Source organism: Geotrypetes seraphini, chromosome 1 (genome assembly GCF_902459505.1).
Source record: "Geotrypetes seraphini chromosome 1, aGeoSer1.1, whole genome shotgun sequence".
Lineage (NCBI taxonomy): Eukaryota > Metazoa > Chordata > Amphibia > Gymnophiona > Dermophiidae > Geotrypetes > Geotrypetes seraphini.
This window is the reverse complement of record NC_047084.1, coordinates 464,299,027-464,314,915: the sequence shown is the minus strand read 5'-3', so window position 1 is coordinate 464,314,915 and position 15,889 is coordinate 464,299,027. Positions and strand designations below refer to the sequence as shown.

At 42.8% G+C, this 15,889-nt stretch overlaps 1 protein-coding gene across 2 annotated transcripts in view; it reads right to left on the bottom strand.

Moving 5' to 3' along the window:
- LOC117363753 (metabotropic glutamate receptor 6-like) overlaps positions 1-13,948 on the bottom strand; it is a 51,575-nt gene extending 37,627 nt beyond the window's left edge. For both annotated transcript variants that reach the window (XM_033952051.1, XM_033952143.1), the window contains exons 1-2: positions 13,469-13,948; positions 3,367-3,583 (exon numbers count right to left, since the gene is read on the bottom strand). In XM_033952051.1, the coding sequence (XP_033807942.1) occupies positions 3,367-3,583; positions 13,469-13,933 (682 nt within the window). In that variant the 5' untranslated portion in view covers positions 13,934-13,948. The remainder of the gene's footprint in view (positions 1-3,366; positions 3,584-13,468) is intronic.
- Between the last annotated feature and the right edge of the window lie 1,941 nt (positions 13,949-15,889).

Below are 15,889 nucleotides of genomic sequence, written 5' to 3'. Positions count from 1 at the left end.
TTTTAGATTGAACACGTTAAAACCTAATGGTTTAAATTCCAATATAGATTGGTGTACTTTTTTCTGATTATTTCAGATTCCTTTTAACTTATTGTCATTCCTTAATTGTCCATTTTGGTAAATATTTATGTCTTATTATTTTAACTTCTTAGTTTCGCACATGCGCAGTAATCTAGATGACGTCATAACACATAGAATAAATGCGCAAGCGCGGCGTCTTGAATTTGCCAGCGCCATTTTTTTCGTGTGATAACATAAGCTAAGTTACACAGTAAGTACGTCCTGTTTAATTTTTGAATGACTTCTTGCACTAATATATGTATTCACGCTTCATAAGTTTATAAATTCACTTATCGTTGTTTTTTGTAGCTAATTATTCCAAGACCCCTGACGAAGCCCACTCTGTGGTGAAACGGGTCCCGTGGGACGTTTAGCCATTCAGCAACGATTTTTGTCACAAGTCACATTGTTAAAAGATAAGTGCTTGATTTTTAACACTTATTTATTTATTTATTGCATATAGCACTTTAGAAGGACTTGTAGCACCGTTTTTCTGCATGTATACACTAATACTAATGCTCGATGAAAGAAATCATATACCTGTAGAAGTTTACCTCAAACACTTATGTGCTTGAAAAACACAGGTCTCTGAGAGCTTTAGAGTGTATTCAAATCTTGCAAGTACTTTCATTCATTAAAGTCCTCAACTCCATAAGAGATTACAGCAACCCTGAGGGAAAGGATGGAGTTCAGAGTAATGCCGGTTCTTTTTTTCCTAGAAAAAATGACCCATGGAGAAAGCAAGCATGAATTTTGTTAGGCAATAAATGAAGCAAATTTTGCTTTCATTCTTGCTACAAACCATGGGAGTCCTTTTACTAAGGCGCGTTAGCTGATTTAGCACGCGCTAAATGCTATTGCGTCCATAGAATATAATGACAATATAACCAAAGAAGAAGCTTTTTTTAACATGAATAAATAACTTATATAATAACATAGTAGTAACATAGTAGATAACGGCAGATAAAGACCCGAATGATCCATCCAGTCTGCCCAACCTGATTCAATTTAAATTTTTTTAAATTTTTTCTTCTTAGCTATTTCTGGGCAAGAATCCAAAGCTCTACCCGGTACTGTGCTTGGGTTCCAATTGCCGAAATCTCTGTTAAAACATACTCCATCCCATCTAAACCCTCCCAGCCATTGAAGCCCTCTCCAGCCCATCCTCCCCCAAACGGCCATATACAGACACAGACCGTGCAAGTCTGCCCAGTACTGGCTTTAGTTCAATATTTAATATTATTTTCTGATTCTAGATCCTCTGTGTTCATCCCACGCTTCTTTGAACTCAGTCACCGTTTTCCTCTCTACCACCTCTCTCGGGAGCGCATTCCAGGCATCCACCACGCTCTCCATAAAGTAGAATTTCCTAGCATTGCTCTTGAATCTACCACCCCTCAACCTCAAATTATGTCCTCTGGTTTTACCATTTTCCTTTCTCTGGAAAAGATTTTGTTCTACGTTAATACCTTTCAAATATTTGAACGTCTGAATCGTATCTCCCCTGTCCCTCCTTTCCTCTAGGGTATACATATTCAGGGCTTCCAGTCTCTCCTCATACTTCTTCTGGCGCAAGCCTCCTATCATTTTCGTCGCTCTCCTCTAGACCGCCTCAAGTCTTCTTACATCCTTCGCCAGATACGGACTCCAAAACTGAACACAATACTCCAAGTGGGGCCTTACCAATGACCTGTACAGGGGCATCAACACCTTCTTCCTTCTACTGGCTACACCTCTCTTTATACAGCCCAGCATCCTTCTGGCAGCAGCCACTGCCTTGTCACACTGTTTTTTTGCCTTTAGATCTTCAGACACTATCACCCCAAGGTCCCTCTCCCCGTCCGTGCATATCAGCTTCTCACCTCCCAGCATATACGGTTCCTTCCAATTATTAATCCCCAAATGCATTACTCTGCATTTCTTTGCATTGAATTTTAGTTGCCAAGCATTAGACCATTCCTCTAACTTTTGCAGATCCTTTTTCATATTTTCCACTCCCTCTTCGGTGTCTACTCTGTTACAAATCTTGGTATCATCTGCAAAAAGGCACACTTTTCCTTCTAACCCTTCAGCAATGTCACTCACAAACATATTGAACAGGATCAGCCCCAGCACCGAACCCTGAGGGACTCCACTACTCACCTTTTCTTCCTCCGAGCGACTTCCATTAACCACCACCCTCTGGCGTCTGTCCGACAGCCAGTTTCTAACCCAGTTCACCATTTTGGGTCCTAACTTCAGCCCTTCAAGTTTGTTCAACAGCCTCCTATGAGGAACCGTATCAAAGGCTTTGCTGAAATCTAAGTAAATTACATCTAGCCTATGTCCTCGATCCAGCTCTCTGGTCACCCAATCAAAAAATTCAATCAGGTTCGTTTTGGCACGATTTACCTTTTGTAAAGCCATGTTGCCTCGGATCCTGTAACCCATTAGATTCAAGGAAGAACACTATCTTTTCTTTCAGCAACACTTCCATTATTATTATATCACAATCAATTCTGTTCCTCACCCTTACATCTCTAAAGAATGAATCCAATCTCCACAACCTAACAATAAAAATGTTTTTTGCTACCAGAGATTCCCTTCCAGTAGCTTAGAAAACCAGGAACCTGTTTCAAGTCCAATGTGCAAAATGTTCATAATGTAATTCAAATTCACTTGTTGTCCGTTATACTTCTTGGACCAAAATCTAATAATGAATATGTTGAAGCAATGTTAATAGTTAGCCGTCAGAGTTGTTTATCCAAACTGTACCAGCCAGCCCCAGGAGCTGAGACTGCTTCAGTTTTCAGATCCCGTGTATCTTATACCCTTCCATTTTGTCAAGAAGCAACACCAGCATGGGCTCAAAAGCCTCCGCACCCGCTCAAAAGGAACAAACCAACGAATCATGTTAAAAAAGCTTCTTCTTTGGTTATAGATTTAAATCCAAGTGGTGAGGTAGCTTTCTGTTCAATTGTCCTGCAATATATTAGTTGTTTCATAGAATATAATGGGCCCATTAAGATTTAGCACACGCTAAATCAGTTAACGCGTCTTAGTAAAAGGAATCCCCCCATGCACATTAACATTACTGCCTCCTCATTTATTTGGAAGCTCTCATCTCATCAAAGAAACCCCTCTAAGATGAGTCACAAATAAAGAGAAGCAACTAGTTACAAAACCCACATCATAGAATCCCCTTCTTTCGTCATTCGCGTTCCTATAGATTTCAGTGATATCCATCTGTCAGCTATCCTTTCATGTCATTCACATGCAGGGACATTAATGGTATCACACAGAATAAAATCAGAAGTGGCATCTCACCAGCCTCGCGAGAGATCTGGACAAACGCGTCCACGCCACTCTCACCGTAGTTGCCCTCAGATGCTAGTGTGGACACGTAGTTCCAGCCCAGGGCTTTCACAATGTCCACCATGGCCTGTGCCTGGTATGAATCTGGTGGCACAACTCGTGAGAAAAAGTCATAGCGGTTGTTGTCACTCAGCTCTGGGGCTGTAGAGGCATAACTGATCTGAGGGATCTGTGGAAACACAAGTGGGGAGATCAGTGTCCGTAAATATTTCAGCCGACGTACTTCAGTCCTACTCTGCAGCACCCCTTCCTGTTCCAGGACTGAGACTCTCCCCTTCCACATTCCTACATACACTAGAGTTGCTAACTGGCTCCAGATTCGCCCAACAGGGTTGGTTCAGTCTTGGGTGCCTCTGATGTAAAGGTTGCCATCTGGCTCCAGATTCACTTGACAGGGTTGATCCAGTCTTGGGTTTACCCTACTGCATACAGGCACTTGAGGTCTTGCTTTTCTTAGGGAATTCAATTGTGATATCAGAATTACAAGTAATGGAGTAAACCCAGGACTGGATCAACCCTGTCAAGTGAATCTGGAGCCAGATGGCAACCTTAACATCAGAGGCACCCAGATTGGTGATACCTGGCAATGCTGTGCATACCTCTTGAAATCTTGGCTGGCAGCGAGCAGCACCTCCTCCCTGCTACTCACTCCAGCCTCGGCTCTCTCTCTCTCTCTGATATCACTTCCTGGTCCCACAACTAGGAAGTAACTTCAAAAGGAGAGCCGAGGCTGGCATGAGCAACCAGAGATTTCAAGAGGTGGGTGGGTGGAGAGGACGAGAGGTGCCAGAGCTGGCACCTCCACCCAAACGGCACCCGGGGCAGTCTGCCTTCCTTACTATGCCACTGCCTAACATACATCCCTACAACTCTGCTAATGTATTTTAATTTTGGCCTGCAGCACCTCCTCCCTGCTACTCACTCCAGCCTCAGCTCTCTCTCTCTCTGATATCACTTCCTGGTCCCACAACTAGGAAGTAACTTCAAAAGGAGAGCCGAGGCTGGCATGAGCAGCCAGAAATTTCAAGAGGTGGGTGGGCGGAGAGGATGAGAGGTGCCAGAGCTGGCACCTCCACCCAAACGGCACCCGGGACAGTCTGCCTTCCTTACTATGCCACTGCCTAACATACATCCCTACACACACACACACACAACTCTGCTAATGTACTTTAATTTTGGCCTGCAGTACTCCCTGTTATTCCTAGATCCCTCCCTGATGAATCTGTCAACTCATCTCACTCCTGCCCTGATGTATAACATGCTGTTTCAGTACTTAGACCCACATATTTTTCTTTTCCCTTGAACTAATTTCCTGAACTAAAGCACTCGGAACCCCAGGGGGCGTGCAGAGCTCAATACAGTCATGAACATGAGGCAAGGGATGTGATTCTAGCTGATAGCTGTAAAAGGAAGTCATGCCTTGAGGACATGCTCTCATCTTGCATCACAGCTTCTAAAAAGAACTCTGAAAGGACCCCGTGATGCAAGACTGATCTCTTTCACAGAGAGCTTTTTATATTTTTTTCCCCCTTTGGTATTGTTAGGATAAATAGGGCAGAGAAAGGAGATGTTTGTATGAAAGACACATTAAACAAGAATACTCATGAGAAAAATGTGATTGGAACTTATATCTATACATAAACATCTGTGACTATCATGTTACCCCTCAGTCTTCTATTGAGTATTTAAAAAAATAACTCTTTGGGCTAATATAGGAGGTATAGAAGGACCAGCTGAGAGAGGGTTTATTTAGTCTATAATTGAGAAATTTATCCTCAAACTGATGAAACAGTGAACCAGCGGGGTAGCCAGATGGCCAGTGGGTAGGCCTGAGACCAAAGTGGGTGAACATCTCTCCACCTCCATCGTCCACCCCTACATCGCTCCCTCTCCTTCTCCACCGATGATCCCGCCTCTCTCCCGGTTTCTAACATATCTGACTCCCCCCAGTGTACCTTTTAAAAATTGCTCTTCACTTTTGGATGTCACCAGCAGACATGCTGCTCATGCTGGCACCTAAACTTTCCCTTTGACACAGTCCCACCTATGCAGAAACAGGAAGTTGCATCAGAAGGAAGGCCCTGCCTGGGGCTGCTGCAAGCAGGTATGGGGGGGAGTAGTAGTGCTGAGAGACGGGAGAGATGCCAGATTCCTAGCAGGGAATGAGAGGGAGGATACCAAGAGTCTTCAGCTAGTGGGACTTAGGAATTCCTGCCAACTGTAATGCTACTGCTGGATAGGCTTGTGCCCACCCAGGCAACCTATGGCTATGCCATGGGGGAGAGCAACTTAAATCTAATCCTTACTGTGAGGGGTAAAAGCTGTGGGCTTGCATGACAATAATGGAGCTCTGGGAGGTAGCTGGAGCTGCGAGGCTCGTCTTCTATTTCTTGCCTGCCCTGCAGCAGCACACATAGCCGACCAGAAGTCTTTGCTTAAGCCCTCCCTCCAACATCAGCGCTGACATCGGGAAAGACTTCCGGTCGGCTATGTGTGCTGCTGCAGGGCAGGTAGAAAAAGAAGACGAGCCTCGCAGCTCAAGTTGCATTGAACTCCGCGGGATCCCCGAGACCACGAGGGGCATCCCCATGGGATCCCCACGACCCGAGGGGGCGTTCCCATGGGATTCCCGTGACCCAAAAAGGGAACCCGCGGGATTCCCGTTGTCCCCATTCCCATGCAGTTCTCTATTCTATAGTGCTACTAGACATACGCAGTGCTGTACATCAAAACACAAAAGAGATTTGTATAGAAGCTTCTGCCTGTAATTGTATTGGTATAATCATCAGTTCCATAGACTTGGTATACGACAAAACAAAAGGCACTTTCATGAGTTCTTTTCCAATGATTCTGAGAAACAGGGAGATTACCATCCAGTGGTCTGCCAAAGATTGAAGGGTTCTAAGTAGTACATAAGGCACTGCAATAGAGGCCGCATATGAGAGCACATGTGCATAATAGACCTTGAGGGCCATTTTCGATAGGACGTCCAAAGTCGAAGGTGGCAAAATGACCATTTTCAAATAGGACATCTAAATAATTTTTTTAAATTTTTTTGAAAATCCCCTATTGGACATCTGGGCCGCCAAAACGTCTAACTTTATTCACCATTTTCAACCACAAAAATGTCTAAGTTAGAAATGTCCACATCAGCATCATTTAGGCGTGGGAGGGGCCAGCATTGTAATGGGCAAGCCACATAGACATCCCAATAAAGCAGTGGAGCACTTTAGAGCTGCTGTGAACTTCACATAAAGGGTGTTAGTTATATATTACAATACAATACATTAGGGATTTCTATTCCGCCATTACCTTGCAGTTCAAGGCGGATTACAAAAGAATTATCCAAGATGTATTACAACAAGAACTTACAAAAAAAAAAAAATTGTTCATTTTCAAAAAGAGTAAGAAATGGGTAAGGTTATTTGTTTGGGGTAGTTGGCTTTAGTGAGAGGTGGAGTTTGAGACTTGCGGTATTTTTTCAGAGTTTTTTCAGAGTTTTCTTGAAGAGTATGGTCTTTATTTCTTTTCTAAAAGTCTTGTAGTCGAGGGATGCCGTCAGTAGATTGGCGATTTGTTTGTCTAGTTTGGCTGCTTGAGTGGCCAGGAGGCCATCATATAGTTTTTTCCATTTGACCTCCTTAATTGGGGGGTATGAGAATGGGGTGTGAGTTTTCCTATGTCTGGTTGCGGTGTTGTGGATGAGGCGGTTATTCAGGTAGTTTGGACTGTCTCCGTATAAAGTCTTAAATAGTAGGCAGTAGAATTTAAATTGTATTCTTGCTGGAATCGGAAGCCAGTGCGATTGGAGATATGCTTCTGTAATGTGATCATGTTTCTTTAATGAGTAGATGAGTCTTAGTGCTGTGTTTTAGATAGTTTGTAGTTGTTTTGTTATGGTTGTAGGGCATGGGAGGTAGAGGATATTACAGTAGTCAAGTAGGCCTAGTATTAAGGACTGAACTATGAGCTGGAATTGAGTTTTCTCGAAGAATTTCAGAACTTGTCTTAAGTTTCTCATGACTAAGAATGACTTTTGTATTGTTTTATTGATTTGCGGTTGCATGGTGCAGCATCTGTCGATAGTTATTCCTAGCAGTTTTAGGGTGGTTTGTATGGGGTTGTTGATTGCGTTGATTTCAATATTGGTTATGGTTGGTATTTTATTGTTTTCTAGGAGGATGAATTTCGTTTTATTTGGGTTCAATTTCAGTTTGTGATCTTTCATCCAGGTTGCTATTGATTTTAGTGTTTGGTATATTGTGTTCGTCATGGAGAGTTCAGGTTGATCGAAGGGTATGAGAATGGTAATGTCATCGGCATAGCTGTAGGAGGTTATGCCTTGTTTGTCCAGGTGAGAGCTGAGGGAGGCTGTATAGAGATTGAAGAGAGTCAGGGATAGAGGGGATTCTTGGGGAACTCCACAGGGGTTTGACCAAGGTTCAGATTTTTGTTTGTCTGATTTTACTCTATAGGTTCTTGATTTAAGGAATCCTTCAAACCATGTGTATACTTTATCTGTGATACCTATTGTATCCAGGATTTGTAGTAGAATGTTATGGTCCACCAAGTCGAATGCAGCGGTAAGGTCTAGTTGTGCAGCGGTAAGGTCTAGTTTTTCATGTGCTGAGATGTTGTCTGGCTGTGTCCAAGAGAGATCCTAGTAGTGTTTCCATGCTGAAGTTGTTTCTGAAGCCGGATTGTGTGGGATGGAGTATGTTATGGTTTTCTAGGTAGTTGGAGAGGAATTTGGCAACTAGTCCTTCTATTATTTTGACGTAGAGTGGAATAGAGGCAATGGGTCTGTAGTTGGCTGTTTGGTCTATCGGTCCTTTGGGGTCTTTGAGGATCGGGGTGATGATGATTTCGCTGAGGTTGGTAGGGTAGTGGCCGTTTATTAGCGAGATTTGTATCCAGTTTAGAAGAAGAGCGCGGAAATTTGTACTGGATGTTTTTAGGAGATATGGTGGACAGTTGTTGAGGTCACAGGATGCATGGCTGTATTTTTTGTAGTATTTGTTTAATTCAGGCCATTGTATATTGGGGAATTGAGACCATATTCTATCTGCTGCAGTAGAATCTCTATCTATGGGGAGAATTGTGAATTCGTTAGGATGGGTAGAGGTGTCATTGAGGGTAGCTCTTGCATTGGTAATTTTATTTTGGAAGTGTTCTGCTAATAGAGTGGCTGAGGGGGGGGTAGTATTGTTAGTGGTCAGGTTGGGTTTGGTGTCGGTTAGGGTTTTTAGAATTTGGAATAGTTTTTTGGTGTCTTGGGTTTCAGTGCCTATTAGGTTGGTGTAGTGTGCTTTTCTCTTGTCCTTTAATTGTGATTTGTATTGTTTGTTGATTTTTTCCAGGCAGATTTTGTATGATCCGAGTTCAATTTTCTCCATTTTCTCTCTTGTCGTCTACATTGTCTTTTGAGTTGTAGCAGTTCAGAGTCGAACCATTTATCTGATCTGCTGGGTCTGGATTTGGTTTGCAGTGGGGCTAAATCATCAAGGGTGTTGGAGCAAAGTCTTTCCCAATGTAAGATGAAGTCCTCGGGGTTGTTTTCTAGAATAGTTCCATCTATTTTAGAACAGAATATAGAGGGTTCGATGTGTTTGCATGAGGTGTATGTTACTTTATTGAGTTTTGTTATAGTTTTTTGTTGTTTTTGGTCCAGTTGATTTTGAAAGTGTAGGTGTAGTGGTCTGACCAGATGGATCTGGACCATGTTCCGTTGGATGCATGAATTTCTGTTAAGGATGGTTGGTGGGTCATGAAGGCTGCAATATCAAGTTGGTGGCCTTTTTCATGAGTTGTTTCTGGATTTAGCATTTGGAAGGATATATCTCACCGTAACCCCCTTATAATTTATGATGAGCCCTCCAAAACTCCCCAAAACATACTATACCCAACTGTCTACCAACCCAATAGCTCTTATGGCAGCAGATGGCACCCCCAAAAAATATGAATAAAGTAGTACATACCTGTCTGTAGAGCAGCAGCATCTGGTATTGGAAAGTTTAATAGAGCATCACACAGGTGTCTTAAGTAGCCTGGTGGATGGGCTAATGATCCAAGAAGAAGAGAATCCAGGCCCATACTTTAAGTAGTATATTTACGGTGGAAAGTATGAGTCCACCAAAATCCTACTATACTGCCATTAAGTACCACCTCCAGCCATAAGGGCTATAGGGGTAAGAGGCAGATGGGTATAGTAGGTTTGGGGGGAGTTTTGAAGGGATCACCATACATTAGAAGGGGGTTATGGTGAGATATATATCTGGCACCCTTTATGTGAAGTTCACAGCAGTGCCCTCTAAGGTGCCCTACTGCACTATTGGGATATTTATGTGGCCAGTCCATTAGAATGCTGGCCTCTCCCAAGTCTAAATGGTCTATATTTTGATGTTTTAAACTTGGATGTTTCTGTGGCTTCACGCTTTTCAACTTAAATGTAGTGGTCAGAGTGTCTTAAGGCCCTAGGTCCTCCTCTCTATGGCTCGTTAGCCCACCTACCGGGCTACTTAAGACACCTATGTGATGCTCTACTAACCTTTCCCATACCAGATGCTGCTGTTTTATTCATATTTTTTTTTTTTTGGGGGGGGGAAGAGGGGGTTAGCAACCACTGGGAGAGTGTGTGGGTCATGACATAATCCCTCCCAGTGGTCATCTGATCAGTTTGGGTACCTTTTTGTCATTTAAGAGACTTCTGAAACTGGTCTAGATCAGAACATCTAAGTTCCATCTAAGATGTCCTGCCAAAGGTTTGATTATCGCCGCAAAATGTCCAAGTTTAACCCGGTCCACAGCCCACCTAAATCCCAACCAAAACATGCCTCTTTCTGAGTTTGACATTTTGGAGGGCAAACATCCCGCAAAACATCTAAGTTCTTTGCTTTGATTATAGGCACTTGGACAGTTTTCTGCTTTGAAACTGTTCCTACTTATGTTCTGTTTCCATCATTTTCTCCCTTGCTGTCTCTTTCACACTCTTTTTTCTTTTTTCACTCCTCATTTTCTTTCTTTTTCTGTGTTTCTTCCCCTCCATCTCATTTGCAGTGTTTACCTGGGTGCTGTCTCTTGCTTTCTCTTTTCTGAAGCCCTCTAGAACTCTCTTTCTCTCTCTCTCTCATTACTCAACTCTTTATATATATCTCCCTCTCTTTTACTATCTGTCTCTCTCTGTCTGTTGCCTTCATTTTTTTTCTGGAAGCCCATATGGTAGAAGACATCCACAGCTGTTAACAGATTATACATTAATCTAATGGAATGGAAATCTCCAACAGCTGAAACCTCAGAGATCCAGCAGACAAAAGGTTTCAGCATGTCAGAAACTGCAGGAAAGGGAAGGCAGCCAGTCATCCTCAAAGGATAGAATGCCACTAGCATCTCCCTTCACTAATGTCTTTATCAGCTGAGCACAATGGTGCATTCTGGGAATTATATTCTATCACTTCCACATGCAGCAAAGGATTTGGTTGAATCAATCTCTTCTTACATATAAGACCATATGCAAACCAGTCTAGAAACATGATTTTTCTTTCTGTGAATCATTTTGTCCCAAAACTGCTAAAATGTTCTATGCTGGCTATTTTATCTCCAGAAAAGAATGCAATGTTGCCTTTTTATACTTTACTGGAGAAACCCCAGCTGGAGTAATGAATTCAGTTCTGGGGCTAATAGCCTGGTAAAAGCATGTAATCATTAAAAAAAGGGTTAATAAAATTACCTGTAACAGAAACCCTACACAGGGAAGCTTAACTCAAAATGTACTCACTAGACAAGAAAAGGGGAAGGGGGGGATAAGTTAGCACTTTCAAATATTTAGTAGACTCCAGCCATGATAAAGGAAGCCATTTTTAATTCAGGGACAAGGCATCATGCGATGAAGCTGGAGGAAAGAAGCTCAAAGGAAATTCAATTAAAAACTTTTCTTTATTGAGTGAATGGTAAATGTCTAAAATAGCCTAACAGCAGAGACTGGCAATAAGTACCCAAACCTGATACAATTTAAGCACATGGAGGACTTATATAGAAGGCAATGATCAGAGCAAGTTTAAGAGAGATGGGGTGGATGCCGTTTGTTGGACTAGCTGTGGAAACCTGCATTCAAAATTGCCTAAGGAGGAGACCCAGGTGACATGCACAAGACAGTGTTGTGGCTGTTATCAAGCTCCAACAAAAATCAGATGAGATCAACCAGAATGAAACTATGGTGAGGCTTAGGAACATTTCCAGATAGAATCATAATCTGCTCCCAACCACAGCGAGGGGTGAAGAATAAATTCAATCAAATCAAATCTTAGCATGGGCTGCACAATTGACAGCAGGGAAATATTCCTAACATTGTAAATTAAGAGCAAAGCATTTGCGATAATTTTATAAGTAGTCAGGCTTATGTAGTGTAGATAGGTCAAATGGTTAATGTCTGTCAAAATTTAAGTTTAAAGGTGAGGTGGTAGAGTTGTTGCTACATAGATCTATATACAATGACAGGGAGAAATGTTTGACTGATGCAAGACAGGAGGTTCATTTTCAAAAAAGACAGACGTCCAAAAGACGGCATAAACCATCACTTGGACATGTTACTAGTCAAAGCGTCCAAGTGGGCATTTTCGAAACTGACTTTTCGGTGACGGGACAAAAGCGCACCGGACAAAGCCACGCCAACATTTTGGCACAGACAATTGCGTGCAAGACTCCAGCGCGCCACTGTAAAAGTTAATTTTAAAGAGCTCTGATATGGGGTGTGGGGGGGCAACCCCACACTTTACTTAATACTGTTCGCGCTGCCGTTGGGAGGGGTGTGGGGGTGCAACCCCCCACATTATACAGAAAACTTAACTTTTTCCTAAAAAATCGGGAAAAAGTTAAGTTTCCTCTATAATGGGGGGTTCCAACCCCCCAACCCCCCCCAACGGCAGCACAAATACTATTAAGTAAACTGTGGGGGTTCCCCCCTCACCCCCCCCCCCATCGGAGCTCTTTAAAATTAACTTTTCCGGTGGCGCGCTAGAGTCTTACACCCAATTGTCCAGACTCAAATGTCGGCGCGCCTTTGTCCCACGCGCGAATGACTGTGAACCGACTTTTCAGATGCCTTTCTGGTCATTTTGTCTCCAATGCATCTAAATCTTAAGAGAGCATGTTAGAGATATAGTTTGGATGGGATTAGACCAGGCTTACCACGTGGACGTTTTACAGCGATAATCAAATATTTTACAATATGTCCAGGGTATTGTTTTTAAAACATATAAGGGCTAAAAAGGTGACCACTGAAGGGATGAAAATATGCCCCCACACACACTCCCCCAGTGGTCACCAACCCCCTCCCACCCCCTAAATACCTGCATGAAACAGTACATATCTGTCTCTATGATAGCTGCAGATACTATGGCCAGTCCTAGTGGTGCTGCAGGCAAGTCTCTGGAGTAGCCTGGTGGGCAGTGCAGTAGAGTGCAGAAAAGGGGATCCAGCCCATATGCTAACCTAACTAGTACCCTTATGATGGAAAGTGTAAACCCACCAAAAATCTACTGTACTGACATATAGGTGACATTTGCAGGCAAAAGGGCTATTGAGGTGGTAGACAGGCAAGTACAGTAGGTTTTGGGGGAGTTTTGGAGGGCTCACCATATAATGTATGGGGGTTATGGTGAGATGTGTACCTGCTGTACTGGCACGTCTGTGTGGCCAGTCCATTAAAAATGCTGGCCCCTGCTACATATAAATGGCTTGTTTTGGATGTTTTTAAGATGGACATTTGTTTTGATAATGGCAAAACAAATTAGATGTCTAGCTGGACAAAATGTCTAGATGGACCATTTTCAAAGAAAAGATAGACGTCTAGTTGGACAAAACGTCTAGGTGAGCCGTTTTTGAAATATAATATAGACGTCATGCAGGTTCGAAAATGGACATTTTTTCAACCTGATTTTTGGACGTTTTTCTCAAATCATCCAAAGTCGAACTTAGATGTCCTATCAAAAATGCCCCTCAGAGCATTCTGAGATATGATGTCTTTACCAGGAACCATTTCAAGAATGTGCATACTCACTGCAAAGAGTCGTAATACATTAGCAACCATGATGGACACGGAGCTGGCGGAGGCACCGATGACACCCACCACACGTTCAGGCCTACTGAGGATAGGTGGCTCACCATTGGAGCAGCGCACATCCGAAATACCCTTCTGGATAAGCGCCTGGACAAAGGTGAGAGACTGTTCCAAGGCATAGGTATCCCGTGAGCAGGTGTCGAGAATGCGGGCCCCCAGAGTGAGGTTAGGGAGTAGAGTGGGGTCACTGTTGATCTGATCCAGAGCATACAGCATGGCCTCCATTCGGTGGATGCCCTTCTCCTTCTTTATCTCACCACAGGGGACCCCTGCTGGGCCTTTGGCATGGACAGGAAAGAGACCGCCCAAGGTGATATCACCATCAATCTTGATGGAGTGGGGCTGTGTAGTCTGCTGGCTCCTTGCCATCCCGAGAGGGACCCCTATGATCCAGGCTAACCTCATCAAGAGAAACCATTGCAAGGTGCATGAGGGCCAAAACATGGCTTCTGGACTTTCCACCACCCTCCTGTTCTTCTTAGGGGCCTGCAAGAGATCAATTGTGGGAATGAGCAACTTTTCCACAGACTGTTTCCAATAACATTTTATAAATCACACACACACACACATACTTTAACTTTATTTTAGTGGAGTCTTATATTCCATAATATCCCCAATTTCAATTCAAAGCAGATTACAATTTAAAGTGCCAGCCATATTTGGGATTACAAAGCTTGAATTAACAAGACTATAGATGCTGCAAAATACAGCTGTCCATGTACTGTGCCATGCAAAATGTAGGGATATTATTAGCCCTCTGTTTCTCTGCCTACATTGACTACCTATTAAATACAGAATTAAATTCATGATTCTTACACTGACCTTTAAAGCCTTATGCGCTGATGTATCTAGCATCTCTTACAAGTCCATATGTACCTACCCATATCCTTCTTTTTATTATCATAGCCTGATTCTTCTAGGAGCTTCTCATGCACGGTGGGAGTCCACCAGGCACAGAGTTTCCTTTTGTCTAGAACCTGCCTGTGCTGTGGAATTCTTTACCATTATCTTTACGCACAGAAACTTCTTAGACTGTTTTCAGATCAAGGCAGAAGATATATTTATTTAAAAAGGCCTTTGAGCTTGCTAAGAATTAATTTTCAGTTCCTTGTCCCTTTATCAGTAGTCTCTCTGTGAATGACAGCAACCCAGAATGAACCCTAGAATGAAAGCCTGATTGTATTTTTCATATGATCGTGAATTTTCTTGTTGATTTATGGAGTTCCTTTCTCTCTTATTGTTTTATTTTGTGTGAATCACTTTGGTTTGCAGCACAAATAAGGCGTTATATCAAAGCTGAATAAATGGTAAGCAATAAGGTCCGGATTCGCAATAGGGCACCGATATCGATGGACACCTAAAAAGCGGTTGCCAATCACATATCATGCGAAGGCGCCCTATAGAGAATCGCACTTCTTCGAAAGATAAGCGCCAGAAATGTTGACTAGGGTTTTCCAGGCCTACATTTCCAGTACCTATCTATGCCGTGATATGCGCTTTAGGATGCCTAATGCCACTTCTGGCATTAGCCACACCCATAGTGGCATTAAGCACTCTAAAGTGCCTACACGCCCTTCGTGCGGACCAAGTAGGACCAAGCTAAAACCTCTGTCCAACTTTACCCATAAGTAGCAACAGTCCACAAAGCTGTTTAATTGAGAATCAATGCTTCGGAGGAATTCACTCTTCGAATCCACCTTCGAGTTTCAAGGCCCCAAAATTTGGAACTGCCTCCTGACCTGCATATGTCAGACCTCCTCCTATTTTCAATTTAGGAAGGTGCTAAAAATGCATCTGCTTTCATTATAGTCTTGCTATGGTTCATAATGTCTATGTTGCTAACCTTATTAATCTTATATAAGCCGCAATGATTCCCAGTTGATATTTGTGGGGTATAAGAAACAATATAATATGGTATAGATTCTGGTGCCTTTTATTTAGGCACCACTAAGTGCTGTATTTTTACCATTTTTCGCCATTTAATGGCGTTTCTCAATTAACTTAGGTGCTAGTAAGGTGCCTACCAGTGCCTAAGGGAATAAGGGCCTAAGGGCACTGGTGCCTAAGTTTCAGCACTAGTTATAGAATATTCCCTTGAATGGTCAAACATCATCGGTGTGTCAGCACGTGTATGTTCTGAAATCCCTCCAGAAGTATTTTCAGTGTGGAAGCAGCCACATGCACTTTATTTGACATTCATTCTTTTATGATATTCATGTACGTAACATCACATTGAGTTCATCAAAACCACAAGGTTACAGAGGGCTGTTTGACAAGTTTCTAGCAGCTGTTTAAGACTCCTGATGAAGGCCGCTTAGGCTGAAACACGGACGTGTCGAGTCTTTATTGGAAATGAATAAA